Genomic DNA, 20,904 nt, shown 5'->3' on the forward strand with positions numbered 1-20,904 from the left:
GTAGATCATCCTGGAATCAAGAATGAACCTCTGCCAAGAAAAAAGCTGAAACTGAAGAAGGAAGACTGTCCTGCTGTTGATCTGATGGACTGACCTACTATTGCTTTGCTACCAAGGAGAGGGGAAGGACTTTGCTTTGTGCTGTGTCCCCTTGCTTGAAGGAATCTCCAAGGGCCTGAGAAGAGCTGGCTCCCTGTTAAGAAGTCCCAGGAACAAAAGGACTTCACCCCCAGCTTCCCTGAACTCTGCTGAGAGAGTTCTCTCCTTCCTAGAGTGCTTGGGCCAGTTGTGGTGCCTCTGGAAGTTGTACCAGTGTTGGGAAGTTGGAAACCAAGATTTTAAAGACTTTCTGCAAGTTTTATCACATTGCTCGCTTGCGGAGCGCATCCCCCTCAGTGCGAGGGAATTCCTGCTGCTACGAAGGCCGAGATTATCGCAGCGCCTGTTGCCGCTGCCAGAGTCATCGAATCCTTTGTTTGTGGGACTCACCAGTCCGGTGTGGGAAGATTACCATCGCTGCGAGCATCGTCGCAGAGCCTGTCGTCACTGGGTGAGAACGTCGCACCGCTTGCTTGCGGACCGCATCACGTCACTGCAAGCATCGTCACAGAGCTATCGCATCGAGGAGCTGCGAGAGGAAGATCGCCGCTGGACGGCACATCGTCGCCCCAGAGATCGTCGCAGCCCCCAAAGATCATAGCAATGTGCCTTTGCGAGCTTTTTCACTACGGAACCTCAGTACCGGAATCCATATAAGGTATCGCCTCCCTCCCCATACAGACCGGAGTCCCCACAACATGCCCGCTACATCCAGCGGGGTTGTCGCATCACCCCACCCCCAAGGTCTCAGGAGTGACGCATCACTTGTTTTCCACCACACCAGCTTCTGTTTTGGAACTTTGTCGCATTTAAAGGTACTGTTGGCTAAACGTGATGCAACTGTGAACTTTTCACGCAACTGTGGATTATTTTAACGCAACTATAAGAACTCTTTTGAAACCATAATCTTGAACTGTGTATGTTGGATTTTTGTCGTATTGGTCTTGTGTAGTTTAGATTAACTACCTTTATTTTTCTAAACCTTTGTGGAGTCAGTTTGTGGTGTTTTCACTGTGTTACTGTGAGTGTTGGTACAAATACTTTACACATTGCCGTTGATAAGCCTTGACTGCTCGTGCCAAGCTACCAAGGGGGTGAGCAGGGGTTATCTCAGAGGGTTTCCTCCTTACCCTGATTAGAAGAAAGGGTCCCTATTTGGACAGTGGTAGCTACCTCTGCTAACTAGAGACCCCCAGTACTAACAAGAGGTTCATTTCTTATATTAATGCAGATACTTTGATCATTCAATTAAGTTGCCTATGAATGCTCATTTAATTATCAGCCAGCAATTAGCATATATAGTAGAGTCAAAATTGTATGTAAGCAGGTTTTGCATTCACGTGGGAAGCCTTCCTTTATCAAGCAGTGTTTGATGATGCCTTTGGCTTGGATGACAGCAGAGCTTTTGATGAGGATAGTCTAGAATGTATGGCCAGCTACTGATCCGGCTGAGCCAGTGCCTTTCGAGGTATTGGAGGAGTCTTTGGGATTTATGGGGTTGACGCACAGTTGATTTTGATCTTGTCATTTGTTGTTAGTAAAGCAATCTGAGTGGATAAGCTAGATTACCCTGCATTTTCTTCCCAAGGTTCTTTTCAAGGTCTTTTGCAGTACAGGTGTCAGGCAAAGAGTTGCATAGGTCCTAGAAGGGCCACATATACGTAAATGCATTCAGGCTTCTAGAATTCATTAATGACTTTATGTTGTTCTGTTGGTGAAAAATTGACTTCTGTTGCACGTAGCTTTTTAGTAATGACTGTCTAAATCTTAGAATGGCTGTATAATAAAAGCTTATTTTGTTGTGGGGGCAAGCCCAACCACCGGTAAAGACGGCAGAAAGCTAACTTGGCTCCAGTGCTTAATACAATAATATCACCCAACATTTGTCCTGTAATTCTGCACTCACCAGTACTACCCTCACCCTGAGTGGGACTTCGCACTGGCTGAGTGGTGGCAGAGCCTGTAAATGTTGGTAATTACCAAGCTGTGCTGCTCACGCGGTAGGGCCTGCCAAGCCGAGAAGAAGGACTAACAGCGAGCGCTGACTGACACAGTGGGGAACTTGTAAGATGGAGCACAGAGCTCCATCACTTGTGTGGACTGGGGACCTCACGTGACAAGCTTAGAGAGGCACCATTGGGTGACTCATGGGCCCATCATTGGGGGGTGGTCAGTGCTTAATTTGTAAAATAAAGACTGCCGGTGGCGAAAGCTCTGATCAGAAACCTGCGGTCAGTGAAATAGAATGCCTAATACAAAGGCTGGTATTTTTCAATCCAATATCAGACACTCTCTGCCCCTTTTTCTTGCTCTTGCCAGTTCCTGCCTTCTCTGTTTATGATGGTTTTGGAGTTTTTTTCTTCCTCTGTCTTTACGGTCTGCATTTTTCCCTCTTTCGCACCCTCTTTTTCCTCTTTTGGCTCCCTACCACCCACCTAGAAAGAGATGGCTGAATGTAGTGTGTGACTTGCCGCTTCAAGGGCATGTACCATCAGCTGGGTGAGAAACTGCAGTGTTCCTTCAATAGTGCACAGACCCCCGCTGCAGTCTTCCTGCGGATTTATAAACTACACCTGTCTTAGGGGGCTGGCGAAAACCAACTGGCCACCGGTAGAGTGACTCCCCACAACACAGCCCTCACTGGTAGGTGACGTCGAGTAGCGCCCCTCAGACAACTCCTCATGTATGTTAACAAGGGAGACATCAAGCGGGGTGCATGAGGAAAGCCTCACACACACACACCACCATAAGGAATGACGAGGGAAAGACCACTCACCAGTCAAATCTGGACAAATATAGGGTACCAGCGGCGGACCCTCTGGCCGCACTGAGGACACCTGTGGGAGCGCAGATGGATGACAGACCAAATGGAGCCACAGAACCATTGCTTACAGACATAGAGTTAGCCATCAAGGACATAAATAGCCTAAACAGATTCTGTAACAATGGAGATGATACTTCGAAGGGAAGAACTTAGGAAAATAAAAGAGGGGTTGTCAGAAACAGAAACCACAATGCTAGCCCTAAAACAAAAACAGGGCCCTTACAAGAACAAGTGAGCCACCTGATTAGAGAAAGTGTCATCATGGCGGGCAAGCTACAGGACTACGAAGGACGCTCAAGGCGCAATAATATATGTGTGGTTGTGGTCCCAGAGGAGTAGAGTGGCCAAGTGGGGAGCTCTTCATGGAGGAACTAACAATGCAAAACATATAACCAAATGGACGGTCAAAATTCTTCTCTGTGGAGCGGGCGCACATAGCCCCTGTGCCGCCGCCCCAAGTGGGGGCTTTGCCCAGATCAATAATCACACGCATCTTCAATAACTGGGATGTAGACGTGATCCTCAAAACAGTACAGCGATGGGGACACATACATAATATGAAAATACAATAGTACATCTCTTTACAGACTTTACCTACAAACGACAGCAACAGCGACGAAGCTTTGAAGAGGTGAAAACGGAACTACAAGTGAAAGAACTCAAATATATGATGCTGCACCCAGCTAATCTCCCAGTAGTCACAGAAGGAAAGACCTGGCTCTTCAGATTGCCCCTAGAAGCATGGGAATGATTACAAGGCTGGAGAACGAGAAAGGACAGTTTCGATTTTCAAAGAACCCCTCGGAAAAAGCTAGGCAGGAGGGGTCAGCAGGAGTGTCCCAACATGAGGGCCAACCGAGACCTGGGATATAACCAGGTAGAGATGACAGCAGGAGAGAGCCCACATCCGGATAAGGTGAAATTTTGTTGGCAGACAAAATTAATGAGTGAGGAAGGACTGGAACAATAGTTAGGGGGCCTATATGATGAGCTCTTTGCCTTGGATCACTGACATAATATCGAGGGACATAATATCGACTATCAAAAATATCATTGACAAAATATCGACAGACAGAATATCAACTTTGTATCTACAAACAGGTAAGTACAAAAATATCGAGTAAAAAAATATCGTTTACAAAAATATAGTTTCTGAAAATATCGACTTTATTGAAAACAATGTTAAATTAAATTAATATTAAAAATCAATTACTAAAATATACTTAAAAATACTTAAATTACCTTATAATAATTAAATAATTAATGAAAGTTATAAAAAAATAATTTTACAATCATATTTGTTAAAACATATATATAGTAACATAATATAATTAAATAATAATCAATATTATTACCGTAGGATAGCGGAAGTGTAAAAATTACTATTCCCACTCCAGTGAGTGCAACAGTAGGGAAAGCGTTGGATAGCGTAGGGGTAAAAATTACTATTCCAACTCCAGAGAGCGCAACAGTAGGGAAAGCGTTGGATAGCGTAGGGGTAAAAATAACTATTCCCACTCCAGAGAGTGCAACAGTAGAGAAAGAGTTGAATAGCGTATGGGTAAAAATTACTATTCCCACTCCAGTGAGTGCAACAGTAGGGAAAGCGTTGGATAGCGTAGGGGTAAAAATTACTATTCCTACTCCAGAGAGTGCAACAGTAGGGAAAGCGTTGGATAGCATAGGGTTAAAAATTACTATTCCCACTCCAGTGAGTGCAATAGTAGGGAAAGTAAATACTTCTTATATAAATAACATAAATATTAATACCAATTACAAATTAATTAATATTTTTCAATTTTATGAAATATATTAATTAATCAATTAAAAGTACAAATAAAAATTAACTAATAATAAAAATTAGCTACTAATACTAATTATTTGCCAATTACCAATAAATAAATTTACAATCTAAAAATAATTAAAAATTAGACACAAATAAAAATATTTAAAACATGTAATTACTTACAATTAAATTACTTCCCAAGCTATTCCCCTATAAACACACAACGCACTACAGAAAATATATTACTAAAATTAACATGTTTATCAATTAATCAATTAAAATGAATTACCAATTATATTTTAATTAATTACAAATTAATAATTAATTGTCAATTAATTTTAAATAAATACCAATATATAAAATAACATATTTAATTAATTATAATTAAATTACTTCCCACCCTATTCCCCTATAAACCCACAACCCGCTACAGAAAACAAATTACTAAAATTAACATATTTATCAATTAATCAATTAAAATTAATTACCAATTATATTTCAATTAATTACCAATTAAAAATTAATTGACAATTAATTTTAAATAAATACCAATAAATAAAATAACATATTTAATTAGTTATAATTAAATTACTTCCCACCCTATTCCCCTATAAACCCACAACCCGCTATAGAAAACAAATTACTAAAATTAACATATTTATCAATTAATCAATTAAAATTAATTACCAAATATATTTTAATTAATTACCAATTAATAATTAATTGACAATTAATATTAAATAAATACCAATAAATAAAATGACATATTTAATTAATTATAATTAAATTACTTCCCACCCTATTCCCCTATAAACCCACAACCCGCTACAGAATTTTATTACACAAATATTAAAAATTATTATTAACTAAGCTTAAATTCGATATTTTTGTTATCTATATTCTGTCTAGTCGATATTATGTCCATTCTATATTTTTGATTCGATATTATGTCCATTTTATTCGATATTAAAATTTTCTAGTCGATATTTTGGTAGTCTATATTCTGTCTAGTCGATATTATGTCTATTCTATATTTTTTACTCAATATTATGTCTAGTCGATAATAAAAACTCAATATTTTGACTCTATACCCCAGGGAATCCTACAGCCACTGGCCTTTTCTACAACCTAGAGATCCAAGCAAATCTATGGTGGTTTGGCTTGTATGGATCCTACTAAGTTTTCATATTCAGAATGCCCAGCAAACATCAAACTTTGGCAAAATCATGCATTTTCTCGATTTTCTGGCAAGGAACCTCATCTCAGCAAACTCCCAATAATTGTGTATTATTTTTAATTTTACAGGAATTGAAATCCAGTGCCTAGAGAATGAGGGGCCATATGTACGAAACATTTTTGAGATTGTAAACAGTATAATTTACGGAATAGAGCCATTTGCTTGGCTCCATCTGCTTAAAAAAGGCTGAGCCGGTTTTTTGTTTCATTTTAGTCACTGATCCAATTCAGATCAGTAACTACAAAGAAAAAATACAGCTCTCACATCATTTTGTAGGCATGTTGTGCGTGATGCAAATGCCTTCAAAATGATGACTGGTGGGCCATGTCAAATGCTTTTTTGAAGTTCTTTAGCCATACTGCACACAGCTGAAAATCATTGACAGAGCTGATAGGTCCCAAAAATGAGACCTATTGGCGTTGCCAATGCTTATTTTTTTAATCTGGCCTAGAATACTCCTTCTTCAGTGCTCTCCCTATGTATTCATGTTCCCTTTATTTTGTTCCACACATGGGGAGAGGAGGTAGATGGGTTGGAAGCCTGAGCCCAAACAGAAGGCTTGCAGTGAGCATAAAATCAGCAGGAATGCACTTCTGTTCACAAATCAAATAACTGTGAGGTGGTAGCCATGCAGTTTCCTTTCGCAAATTGCATTCCTGATGCTTTTCTCTCCAGTAGTGCCTTTCACCGGAGTCTACCTCTCCCCTCCATTTCCACTGCACATTACCACAACAAAGCAGGGTATCACTGCACTGCTTTGTGTTTTCATTGAATGTGAAACAGTGGCGTAGCAGTAACCCCATCAGCTCCCACTGTGACCTCTACGTGGCCCCCTCCATCACTGTGCATGGGTGACGGACCCCTGCCCTGCGAGCTTCTGACTGGATCTGGATCGTGGGGGCCCCCTCCAGGTACTTTGCAGGGGTCTCCTCAAGTTTTGTTACGCCACTGGGCCTACTGCCTTTGTCATAACTGTTTTCAACAACCTAATCAAACATATTGCATCTGAATTAACCTTTCCCAATGAACCATCGAGGCCTACAGGCTTGATCACTGGCTTGTGGCCATAGCTAACACAGGCGTACAGTGGTGACCATAATCTGCAATACAATCATTCTTTTTCTACAGAAGCAAACACCTTGTGGCCAAGTAAAACAGCTAGGGAGGAAGATCAAAATGAGGGCGGAGCCTCTGACCCGTCAAGTTAGGGCTTCCTAATGATCGTTTCTGTTGATTGCGTAAAGTCTTGCTGCAGCTGCGCTTTCAAGTCAGCCCTAAAAAGGATAAAACAAGGAAACAGCCTTTTCTTCCACTCCCTCTCTCTGCAATGACTTTGTTTACACCTGAGAATGCACACTCACATTAGACCTTCAGCAAAGAACTCAGGGGCTTATTTATGGAAGCTGTCGCATTGCTGTGTGAAAAGAGTGATGCAACAGTTTTCACTGCGCCCTCCTTGCAACACCATGGATGCGCCGTATTTAATGTACGGCGCATCATGTCGCAAGCAATGACAGATTTGTCAGTATTTCTGATGTATCTGTCAGAGCAAAACTGACGCATTGCTGGAGTTGTGTCAGAAGCGTGACACAACTCCAGCAATGCGTGGTGGAGGCCTAGATTTAATGCACTGTGTCACTCTTACATCTGCCATGAGGCTGGCGTAATGTTTTGACGCAATGGCATTCTAGAAGTGTCACAGCGAAATCTCATAGATTTCACTGCGCCACTCCTTTAAGGCTTTGTTGGTTTGGAATGCCCACCCTGGATATATTATACCTTACGCAGGTATAATGTGACTCAGGGCTTTACAAGGTGATGCACCTGCCTAGATTTGTCACATTGTAAACAGGCTGCAATGTGCCACACTGTTTTTTGCCGTCGCTGCATCATTAAAAGTGACGCAACGGCGGCACAAACGTGTCACAAGGGGTTCATAAAAAAGCCCCTCAACTTCCTCTTCGGATTAGGTGCTCGCTCACTGTCATCCATTTGGCCCCCCCTTCCCTGAATCAGCATACCTGGTAACCATTTGAACCCTTGGTAAACCACTGATTGAGTCTTAGCTATAAAATCCTTTAATACAGATTTTACCTCTCCAATTGGTTGGATCAACCCATGCTATTGTAAACCAACACAGCGAGTTCTATCGAAAGTCGCCACAGACAACTGGGGTCAGGTAAACAACCCCCCTCCCTCAAAAAAGAAGATGTATATATATTTCAAAGTAGCTGTTCAAGAAAGCTTGCTACTACTTAGCAAGACTCTAGGGGCCTCATTTACAAGCCCCTTGTGCCGCCGATGCATCACTTTTTTGTGCGCCGCACTGCGCCATATCTACAAACTGACGCATTGGGTCCAATGCGTCATTTTGTAGAGCCCTGTTTCACATTATACCTGCACCAGAAATAATGTATGCATGGCAGGCGTTCCCACATAAAAACCACGTAGAAGTGGCACAGTGAAATCTACATTTCACTGCATCACTCTGCGACTTGACTGCGTCAAAATCCCTACACCTGCTCCGACCAGGCGTAAAGATTGACCCAGGCCTTTTAATATATGACTCGCCTTTGTGTTCTGACGCATTGCTGGAGTTGCGTCAGTTTTATGACCAACTCCAGAAATGCGTCACTTTTGGACAACAGATGCGTCAGATATTTTGAAGCATCTGTTAATCCTTGCACCATGGAGCACTGTATTGGAAACCAGCGCATCCATGGTGTTGCAAAATCATTTGACCCTGGCGTAAGGAAACTGACGCATCAATGCCCATTAGTCAGTTTCTTGTAAAGGAGGACCTAGGTGTTTAAAATATGAATATGTAAAATAGGTTATTTGTATTTCAAAGGCACAGTCTCCTTCCTTAATTTGTCCCAAATGTGTAAGTAGTATGGGTGAGGGAGGCCTGTAGAGCTGTCAGATACTGTAGGCCACATTTTTATGGTGGCATAAGGTTACCTGCCGCTTCCTTCTGGTGTCCAGAAGCTCATAGGGAGCAGTTCCCATGAGTGCACAATGTAGACATGTGCTAAAAACCTTCTGTCCCTCATTCAGCCACGTGTAATGATTTCACAATGGTTGGCCGTCTTGGACGCGTGCGTACTCACAAATGGCAATCACCTGCATTGGGGTCTCAAAACAGTGGTGTTTTGCAAATGTCAGTAAAATTTAGGTAGCTGAAAGTTCACTTTGTGGCCATAAATACTAAATCGTGATTCACTAAATCGGAGCGGCCTGAATTGCACATGTACAAATTGGATTTATAACTAAAAAAAATTAAACATTATGCTATAATTTCTGTATTTAAGGGCTGGTTTTCCATGCCCGTTTTTTCCGCTCACCCGGCTAACCACCTCTCTATCTAGGTATCAGAAATATAATGAATAGGGAATATGTTAGTGCAATAAACTCCGCATCCAGGTACTTCTTGACAGATTAAATCTGCTGAAATATACCAAGGAAAGAAGCCCAGCTAATACTGGGACATGCAGTGCTGTCGCAGGAGGCACCGAAATACATATTTTATGCGGTATGCCCAATTTTAGGGCACAACTTGTAATAAGCAGAATCTATTACCCTCGATAAATTCTGAAGACCAGTGTGTCAGATTTTATCAGGTGCAATAAATGTTGCATATTGTTCCGAGACACTCACAATGGCTGCCTAAATGTTACAGTTGTCTTTGCTGGTGTTTGTACACGGAACATCAGGTGAATGTTCACAAACTGATATGCGTGTTGGGTGTTCATGTAGCTCACCCATGTAATTTACAACCCTGGAAACATACACATCTTTACTCCAGTCAATGACAAGAGTAATACTTAGCATATCGAGAAATAAATAACCAAATAAATAAATTTAAAAAATGTTGGAATTTGAAATTTTTTGCATTCATTATTTTCCACCTACTGAAAATCTACATTTGTAAATGTTTGCATCTACACCCTCCTGGAAATCTATGAGTGTCATAGAGAATTTTCTTGGACTTTGGTGTTGGTCCAATAGGAGCGAATTTCCAAATTTCAAGGCTGGCCCCTTGCGGAATAGACAATAAGGTACTAATGTTCTCGACCAGTCGTGGTTAACCATGCAACAGCATTTGTGATTGTATACAATTTATATAAACAATTTATAAAAATAAATAATAAAACAAAGAATGTATATGTGGATTTATCATACCAAACACACAGCCATTAAACCAGAAAAGTAACCAAGTACAAAATTTCATAAGAGCTACAAAGACACAAAAGAAGGCGCACATTTGAGGCCTATCAAAATTATTACCATTAATCACTTACTCCATGCTGTTATCCTACCTGTCCCGCTTGTATCTAGTCCTCTTTCCCTAATAATACCCCTTGCTCTGCTGGGACCCTACTTATAAACGTTCTGGCATGCCTAAGTCTAATTTACAGGTTCAAAATAGGAATATGTTCTTCAAAAGTTCAGATCCTGATTCTACTCTTCTCAGATTCAGCAACCCACAAAAAGTAGCCAGTAGTCATTAATACCATGCCACACTTCTTGCTACCTTTAATCTATCTATAATGTGAGAAGTCTACTTTTCTTGAACACAGGGGCATAACATGGTCTTACCAATGGTCTTGAAGGTAATTTAGGTCAAGCTCATACTGACTCAGGACATCTGCACCTGTAGGTGTGATAAAGAAATATGTTTAGTGCCTGCAATGGTTATTATTAATATTTAATATCGAATTTTATTGTTCAGATCACCCTTTACTGGCGGACGTCCTCATTGATATGTTAACTATTAAGCTGTTTACGTCGCAAAAACCTAGGGGGGGGGATATCATCAAGACAATTATCACCGCTTTAGCGGCCGTTTTCGGCCGGAAAGCGGCAATAATTTTATTGCACTATTAGCAAGGTCACGCTATTGCATGAATCCATGCCTCAGCGCCCTTTACGCCCAGCTTTGCATCTCTAATGAGATGCAAAGGGGGCGTTCCTCCCCAAAATAACGTGAGAAATGTCGCTAACCGACATTTCTCCATTTATCTAGCTTCACGTTAACCTGCAGTGCGATAAGAAAAGTAGCGTTAACTGCACTTATCGCTACTTTTCTTACGCCTGCTTTTCATCTGACTTAGCCATTATATCCAAGGGAAGGTGGATATAATGGCTAAGTCTGCCCTGCCTTATCATCAAGCTATCGCCAAACGTTGTGCGATTGTCGCTGGATTTCCAGCGATATTCGCACATTTGGCAGCTTGCGCATAGAATTCTATCGCTTTGGAGATAAGCGTTGCTGATAGCACGCTCTCTCGGCGATAGAATTCAGCGCTAACCGGCGATAATTATCCTTGCGCTAAGCGCGCTTAGCGATAATTATCGCCGGCCCTTGCTGATATGCCCCTTAGGTCAAACATTGAAGCAATATGGCAGAACCTTGCGTTCAGATTCAATCCCGTGGCAAGTGCACAACAAGTGTGCTACTCTGCTTCAGGAGCAAACTGATTGAAAATGTTTATAGGGCTGCAGGAGCCATATTTGCTTGTTTATATTTCCCTCATCACCTCTCCCCAACCCTTCAGATTAAAAGTTGACTGTTGATGTGTTATTTGTAGTCAAAGGGGGCATGATGATGAACATCTGCTAACCCTGTAGTTTTGGTAAACCAGCACCCACGGTGATCCGAATGGAATCTATATTTGCCTTTTTTCTTCTCTTATCTGTCTGAGGGGTAAACACCCTAAATAGCGATTCCAAAATATAGACTTCCCAAAATATCGAACCACAAATATAGACTGCCCAGAATATCGAATTATCAAAATATAGTCAGTCAGAATATCGAATTTGGGGTATGAAATATCGAATTCCATAATATCTAATTTAAAATATCTATTCCCATAATATCGAATTTTAAATATCTATTCCCATAATTTTGTAATGTATGTTTATTTTTTTTAAAGTTATGAATGTTATGTAATTTAACTTTTGCGTAATTTAATTCCGGAGCGGGTTGTGGGTTTATAGGGGAATAGGGTGGGAAGTAATTTAATTATAGTAAATTAAATATCAAATTTTATTTCTATGTATTGATAATAAATTATTAATTGGTAAGTAATTTTTATTAATTGGTAATTATTTTTTTATTTGTAATTAGTTTGTATTAATTGGTAAATAATTTTTATGCATTGATTAATTGTAATTATGTTAATTGTATTATTTATTTGGAGCGGGTTGTGGGTTTATAGGGGAATAGGGTGGGAAGTCATTTAATTGTAATAAAGTTAATATTTATTTTTATTTATATGTATTGATAATTAATTGCTTGATTATTAATTATGAATTGGTAATTAATTTGTATTAATTTGTAATTAATTTGTATTATTGGTAAATAAGTTTTATTAATTGATTAATTGATAATTATGTTAATTGTATTATTTATTTGAAGCGGGTTATGGGTTTATAAGGGAATAGGGTGGGAAGCAATTTAGTTATTATAAAGTAAATATTTTTATTTATTTATATGTATTTATAATTCATTATTAATTGATAATTAATTTTTATTAATTTGTAATTAATTTTTTAATTGCAAATTAAATTTTATTAATTGGTAATTATTTGTAATTGATTTTTTATTGGTATTAATAATTAATGTAATTTTATTTTAATATTAAATCATTACTTTTCCTACAGTTGCACTCTCTGGAGTGGGAATAGTAATTTTTATCCCCCGCTATCCAACGCTTTCCCTACTGTTGCACTCTCTGGAGTGGGAATAGTAATGTTTACCCCTACGCTATCCAACGATTTCCCTACTGTTGCACTCACTGGAGTGGGAATAGTCATTTTTGCCCCTACCTTATCCAAAGCTTTCCCTACTGTTGCACTCACTGGAGTGGAAATAGTAATTTTAACCTCCCGCTATCCAACGCTTTCTCTACTGTTGCACTCTCTGGAGTGGGAATAGTAATTTCGCCCCCCCCCCTGCTATCCAACGCTTTCCCTACTGTTGCACTCTCTGGAGTGGGAATAGTAATTTTTACCCCCCCCCCCGCTATCCAACGCTTTCCCTACTGTTGCACTCTCTGGAGTGGGAATAGTAATTCCCCACCCCCCGCTATCCAACGCTTTCCCTACTGTTGCACTCTTTGGTGTGGGAGTAGTAATTTTTATCCTCTCGCTATCCAACGCTTTCCCTACTGTTGCACTCTCTGGAGTGGGAATAGTAATTTTTACCCCTACGCTATCCAACGCTTACCCTACTGTTGCACTCTCTGGAGTAGGAATAGTAATTTTTACCCCTACGCTATCCAACGCTTTTCCTACTGTTGCACTCTTTGGAGTGGGAATAGTAATTTTTACCCCTACGCTATCCAACGCTTTACCTACTGTTGCACTCACTGGAGTGGGAATAGTAACTTTTATCCTCTCACTATCCAACACATTCTCTACTTTTTTTTACATTACATTTATTATTTTGACATTTTAGGATTTTTTACATTATTTTAAGTATTTTTATTTAATTGTTTTTAATATTTAGTTAATTTTATATTATTTTTAATACATTTACAAAAATCGATATTTTAGTTAACTATATTTTTAACAATCTATATTTTGGATTCAATATTTTGGTACTTACCTGTTTGTAGATAGGGATTCGATATTCTGTACTTAGATATTTTGGATTTGATATTTTGGGCATTCTATATTATGTCCCTCGATATTAAGTCACTGATCCGTGTAAATCAGCAAACAAGGAAATGTTACATAAACCAGAGGACTGCAAGGTGTAGGAGTCACATCTCATCCATACTGGTAGGCAGTATAGTTAAAGAGTGCTTGGTCCGGAGAAGACCAACCTCAGAATTGAAAAAAATGGAACACCGTGGTTGGGGGTTCTCTTCAATAAAAATAATTGATTTCTACCCAAATGAACCTTTTTTCGCAGCATTTATCTATGCGCTAAACTATACTTTGCAGTGTGCATGCTGTTCTTTGATGACAGTTAATAATTTACTGTTCTATTTTAGGATTTTAACTTATTTATTTATTTATTTATTTTTGCAATTTTTAAAGCGCTACAATTACCCTTACACACTGCAAGTAACATATGGCTGTCTCTTAGAAAAGCAGTAACCCACAGACCTATTGCCATTATGTCATTTGTGATCAGCATGGTACATGTTCTTTGCAGCAGGCATATTGAGCCTGTGGGCTAATTTATTATCAGTCAAAACCTCAACTAGACAAAACTCTGATCTCGCCCTAGGAAGAACATTAGTCACCGGAGTTATCTTGTCATTTTTATTGTTGTCTGGAAATTGCTGGAGGCAAGCAATGCCGCAGTAGGTGCTTTTAAAACCAAAATAAACTTGCAAACACGGCGCCCGCTGAAGTCAGCACCCGGTGCAATGGCACAGGTTGCACCGCCCTAGAGCTGGCTCTTAGCTCGCTTACAGTACAGCTAGGGGTGCTCGTTGTAGACTCAGGTGGCTGGGTACACCTACTCCCAATGAGTGAGCTACACTGTCCCCCTCCCCAGCGGTTAGAGGAGACACAACACAAAGCCTCTTCCTCAGAAAGGTGCAGGTATTTCAGTCATCTGTCACATGTGCCAATTGACTGAAAAGGGTGGGTTGTGTCAAAATGGACATTTCAAACAGAAATATGAGATTTAAGCCATGAGAAGTCTGACATTTCTCTTACCAGATGAGACTAAGGTTTTCCTGTCATTTTAGACTAGGTTGAAAATGTTCTATAGCTTGAAGGCAAGGCATTCTTGCATCCAGGCTCAACTTAATTCAACACCTCAATTTGTCTGTGGCGTTGCTGTCATTTGTCTCTGTGCTCTACCCTGACTAACCACATGGTCAGGAGTACCTTGCTATGTCAAATGTTTGACTGCAGTTTCTCAATCGGTGCTACTAATATATTTGGAATCCACAAATGCTTAAGCTCTGTAGCATGGAAAGATCTTCTCCTGTTTTTTTCAAAGACTCAGCGTCCAATATTTGATGGAAGAGTTCGAGCCTCTGGTTAATGCTTTTAGAGGCAGTAACAATTTTGAGGCATTTATTACTATGGCAGGGATTTGACAAATAAGAGACCCTAATAGGAACTGTGATACATACCCGATGATTGAGAATTAAGGATCTGTAAATCTCAGTATGAGGATTTAAAGAGATAACTAAACCCATGCATTTTACCATTCTTTGCAAATGTTGGGTTAAGTACAGTATTTATTCACTGGCATTGTAGATTAAGGCAGATACACAACACATGAATCAAATGTGAACTGTTTCACAAATATTTCTGCTTTATAAAATGCACATTACATTATGGTTCTAGATATTCTTAGTCCATTTTTAGAATGATTCATGACAAGCTCACTTAGTTTATTACACTTTATGACATTGAATAAAAAATGTTACCATGACATTCCTGTGGGCAGTACTGTTGAGCATTGTCTGATACTGGCGTGATTCCAGAAAAGGCTGGGCCTGATGCCTGCGGGGTGGGTGGAAGGGTGGTGGCGGGGTAGTGAGTCTGATTTTTAATGGGAATTTTTGTATGTCTTTGAGCTTGCATTTAATATCTGTAGTGGAAGTCAGCACACAATGACTAAGGCTAGTGCTCAGAATAGATGCAGGCAGTAAGTAAGATTCTTCCACGCTAAGAAACATACCATTATAAATACATTTTTTTTTCTTACCAAAATCACCAACACTATGGGCCTCTGCGTATGATCCACGAAAATCAATCTGTGTAAATAAAAGTAGACACATCATGCATAGAGAACGTTCAGGCTTTGACAAGATAATACCGTCTGTATTTTTATAGAACTATGGGGCATATTATCAAGACAGTTGATAACATTATCGCCGCTTTAGCGGCAGAAAACTGCAGCTAAAACGGCGATAATGGGCTTGATAATATGCTCTATAGAATTCCAATTGAAGCCCATGTTAAATGTGAAGGACATCTAACATCGGCTTCAATTGGAATTCCATAGAGCATATTATCAAGCCCATTATCGCCGTTTTAGTGGCAGTTTTCTGCCGCTAAAGCGGCGATAATTTTATCGCCTGTCTTGATAATATGCCCCTATATTGTATGTGTGTATGCATGTATGTATGCATGTATGCATGTATGCATGTATGCGTGCATGCATATATATATATATGTATAATGTATGTATGTAAATACCTGATTATTTGGCACAGGGACAGAGACATCAGCTTTTTGGGATATTGACACTAAGGGACCTTGAAAGACACATGTGGGTATGCATAAATCCTAGTTTTGCAGTGTTCCACAAAAGGGGATGAGGACACAGACAAGGTGATAAAACATCAGACCACCAAATCTTTCTTCTAGATAATACGTATACTTAAGGATGTGAATAAATAGGTAAGCCTTAATTAGAGGAGATAAAGTCAATATTTGTATGATCAAAGGAAACTCAGTATCAGAGGCATGTGTCTCACTACAGCTTTATATTACTTTGGATAGATTCTAGTGATGAGGACTAGTAAATAAAAATGTTAATGTTAATGTTAATTGCATTTGTAAAGCGCTGCTGCTACCCGAAGGTGTCCTGGCGCTGAGGTGAAGACCTACTGGAGAAGCAATGATTGTGTATTATGTGACCTAATTTGTGAAGAGCCAAGTTTTTAAGGCCTTCCTAAAGGCCATCAAGTTGGTCATGCATCTCAGATATAATGGGAGGGTATTCCAAGCCCCTTAGCTGCGTTGGCAATGAAACTTCTGTCACCCCAGTTAGCTTTTTTCATCAGGGGCATTATCACTAATTTAGCATCAGAAGACCGGAGTGCTCTTTTTGGTGAGTACCAATGGAAGTGTTGTTTTTAGAAAGTCAGGTCCTGTTCCCTGCAGAGCCTTGAAGACCAAACACAAGGCCTTGAACTGGGTACGCTTCCTGACTGGCAGCCAGTGAAGTTTATTGATTGATTCTGTGCTTGATGCATACTCCGTAAGGAGTCTTATAATAATGTAAGTGAGATGGGGTACAAAGTGTTTTGGGTAACAGTTGAAGGAAGGGTTGTATGTCAGAACAGTATATGAAAAAATATTGTTTGATATAAATATTGTTTACTAAAACATTGTCCTATTGGGTGTATATCTTCCACTATTGACTTTAATGTGGTATTCTTTTTATTTTTTGGAAGAAAAGTATTGTGTGGGGGAGAAATAGGGGAGTTTGGATATGATTTCAGTCAGAGATGCAGGGGAGGGGAAATAGACCTCTGATTTACCTTAAACACCATGGTGAGGAGTTTAATCGCAGCATCATAAGGGCAGAGGCACCTCATGGTAATTGTCTGCGCTTTATAAGACGCAAAATCAAATTAAATCAAATGATAGACAGCAGATGAACAATAGAAATTTAGTGAAGCTCATATCATGTGATGAGATAAGCTTAAACGTCTTGTGAGTCATTGGTAAAAAATGAACACAGAAATGCTTAATGCATGTTGTAGAGTGAGCAGAAAAGAAAGGGTCTCCGAGGCCAAGCTGAAAATCTCCTGAGATAGATTGCAGATAATAAGGAGATACTTTTTTGTCCAAGCTCTCTGTTCTTCTAGTTCTGTTTCTCCCTTAAACTGGAATTCTGTTTTCACTAACAAAAGCCTACTTCAACATTAGAAAATCATCTCTTCTATCCAATGGGACAGTACGCAGAGCAGACTGTATATTTCTGTGTCATGCAAGTAGGTATCACTAACATAAGATTGTGCTAGAAAATATTGTTGTCAAAAATATCATTTACCATAATATAGTGATCCTATACTTATAATGGTCAGTACAAAGATATAAAAAAAACATTGCTCACACTAATATCATCCAAAGAACATAGTACATATAGACCACCTTAATCATGAAGGAGCCTTCATTTTCTTTGTTAGCTTCCATTGCAGATGCGCATATTTAAAGATGAAACAACAGATGAAGAAACATAAACACTAAAGTGGGACTAGACGGTTGAGAATGGTTGAGAACAATTGAGGAAAATATAAAACATGCTTCTGGTGCCTTTGAAAGAGAAATATACAGGTAAGAGTTGTTCTGCTAATTGTGCCCACAGCGGTGAAAATGGGAACCTCCACTCTCACTCTGTAGGGGGCTCGTGGTAGGATCTATCAGCACAAGAGCGTCTGAAGAGTTATTAAATGAAGGGACGCACAGACCAGATTGTAAGGGGCATAATCATAAATTGGAAGGATAAAGCATCATCCTGAGTTACAAGTTAACACTTTTGTCTATGGAAATGAAAACTAAATATCAATCTCTATGAACAATCTTTTGTGATTAGAATGTTGTTTTTATTTTGAGTAAAGACTGTATGAGATGCATGACTGTAGACATGATTGGAACAGTATGACTGGGGTTTCTTATTATTGAAATGATTTCTAATAAAATATATTTTGTACTTTTTGAAGATAAATAGTTTCATTGGTTCTTTCTTCTAAACAATTCTTCTGTTCTTTATTGATCACTCAAATGTCAATTGTTCTGTATTATTATTGTTGCCTTAAATATTTACACTGACTTATGTAGCCCTGCCTTAATGAACTTTTACCTGATTAGCAGGGGGCCTCTCTCTTTACATTCGTTTTGGGAGAAATCACCATCTGTTTGAAGCCACTGTATATTCTTGAAATGTTAGAACCTATTTAAAAAATTTAACATTTTAGTCCATTAAGAAATTTGACGAGGGGTGATTTGAGAGTCCCTTTCGGAGAGGGGAAGGAAGCTCTATGTGAAGGTGCACAAGGTTATTATATGGCAATAAAGGTAGAACTTCACACATGTATTTGGCTTAAGCAATGGAACAATATCGCTGAGAAAGAAGGATTCTTGCAGTTTCCCAGCTATGGTCAAGAGCGGCCGGTCCATTGAGGCTGCGGGGCCACGTCCCTCCACCTTTCGCCCCTTGTGAACAGTGTCTGTCAGGTTGGACAAAGGTCAGCTTGACAGACACTGTTCACTTTCAGGTCAGGCAGCCAGTAGCCAGGCATGTACATTTAACACAAGCTCCTGGCTGCCTGAACTGAACTTTGCTGGGCAGAGGAAGTCACAGCTCCTGTGAGTGTGACCTACTCAGCTCAGAAAAGTCCCTGATGCCCTCCCCTCAGTGACGTTGGGTAGCGTCACTGATTGCCTTGCACCTGGGTGCTTCAGTTTTAAGCCTTGAAGCGCCCAGGGTAGAGTGTCAATCAGTGACACTTCATGACAGAGTGGTGTGGGGTCAGCAGTCTCACTGAACCATCCCACTCTGTGATGACGTTGGGACTGCTGCCTTGCGTCAAGGTCAGCCAAGGAGGGAAGGCAGCAGTCCCAAGCCTCCAGGAACCTCAGAGACAGAGATGGCTGCAGGTAAGTGGTTTTCTTAAACTGTTTGGTGCGTGCTTGCGTGTATGTATGAATGTTTGGTGAAGAGTGTTGTGAATGAATGTGATTGTGTGCGTGAGTGTATGTTTGAATGTTTGGTGAAGAGTGTTGTGAATAGATGTGTTTGTGTGCTTGCATGCGTGTGAGTGAATGCATTGCTTTTAGTGCTATGTGTATGTGTGCATGTGCGTGAGTGTGTCCCATCCGCTCCCCTTCACTTCATCCAAAATGTACTGCCTGCCACTTGTTATGGTACCTTTAATATAAATATAATTGAAATTTTGAGATGGGTATTGTGTGAATTGAAACCTCAACTCAGACTAACACATTATAAAGTTGTGAAAGCTTGGTAGCATGCTGCCCATGCAAAGGGGAACGAAAAATACCAGACTTTGTTGAAAAAGGCAGTTTGTAGTTGGGTAGATGATAAAATGGATGCAGAGTAGCGAATGTGGGGAAGGGACATGATTGAGGGAGCTAAGCTGTATCAGCTACTCACAAACGAAAAGACTAAGACGAGAGCTCAGGGAGAGAATGATGAAGAGGCACAGGATAAGTCTGACACTGACAGCGACTCTAGTTATGATTTCATGGAGTACTTGCTGCCTTCTCGATGGCCACCTTATAAAATTGCCCAGGCTGCTGGAGATGGTGGTGCTGCTGGTAGTGGTAATGGTGCCACAACTTCCGTTGACCAAGATATAGCTCAGACAAATAGACCTCCTCCGACAGCCCCAGTTGTGACTGTCTAAGCACCAACAGCTATTATTATGACTGTCCTGGTTACTACTGTCCCACTTGTGCCTGTCCCTGTAGCAACGACTCCTCTTATAGCAACCCAGGCCCCGATATCTGTGGATTCTACACCTATAGTGTCTAGTGTGGCTGCTGGAATGCCTGCTATTGTTATTACCCTTACAACACAGAAGTCGCAAGTGGCAATTTGGAGTCCCAACCAATTTGGAATGCTTCAGGACAAGGTGGAACCCTTGATTGTTTGGGCAATCCCCATAACAGAGGAGATATCGAGGTAGTAAACGACAAGCCATTGGTGCAGTCAAGTTTGAGGCCTAGATATTTCCAGACTGAGGGTAGAGTTAGAGTGATGTATGTGATTTCATAGAAAAACAATTGAATGGAATACCATTACTGAAAAAACATTTAATCGAAATGGTTAATTGGAAATTTCCAGGGTGAGCGGCATTTACCATTTCATTTAAACTAATTCATGGAAAGTCTTTTGTTTTCGAAATTGGCATCTTTTACTTATTTTTAAGGTGTAAATGAAATGGTTGCAGGTCTTAGTTCCAGAAACAATTTTGTGAAGGTATTTATTTTAATCCGTTACATCAGGGGTCATTGTTTCAGATTTCTTTCTTTCACTTGTCAAAGAATTACTTTGGATGCTCTTAATTTGTTGAACTCTCATCATCCCTAAACACCATCCAAATCTGCCCACTAAAACGCCTTCCTACTCATACACTACACCATTCCCTACCCCTAATCTCCACCAATCCTTAAACCCTAAAAGTAATTTCCAACCCTAAACTCCAACTATCCCTGAGGCCTAAA

The 20,904-nt window shown here is 39.9% G+C and overlaps 1 protein-coding gene across 1 annotated transcript in view; it reads right to left on the minus strand.

The window, feature by feature from the left end:
- The window catches only part of GPLD1 (glycosylphosphatidylinositol specific phospholipase D1), a 586,386-nt gene that overhangs the window by 370,242 nt on the left and 195,240 nt on the right, over nt 1-20,904 (minus strand). Inside the window, exons 6-7 of the mRNA XM_078685714.1 lie at nt 15,632-15,680; nt 10,546-10,600 (exon numbers count right to left, since the gene is read on the minus strand). Of these exons, the coding sequence (XP_078541840.1) occupies nt 10,546-10,600; nt 15,632-15,680 (104 nt within the window). The remainder of the gene's footprint in view (nt 1-10,545; nt 10,601-15,631; nt 15,681-20,904) is intronic.

This window comes from Lissotriton helveticus, chromosome 4_1 (genome assembly GCF_964261635.1).
Source record: "Lissotriton helveticus chromosome 4_1, aLisHel1.1, whole genome shotgun sequence".
NCBI lineage: Eukaryota > Metazoa > Chordata > Amphibia > Caudata > Salamandridae > Lissotriton > Lissotriton helveticus.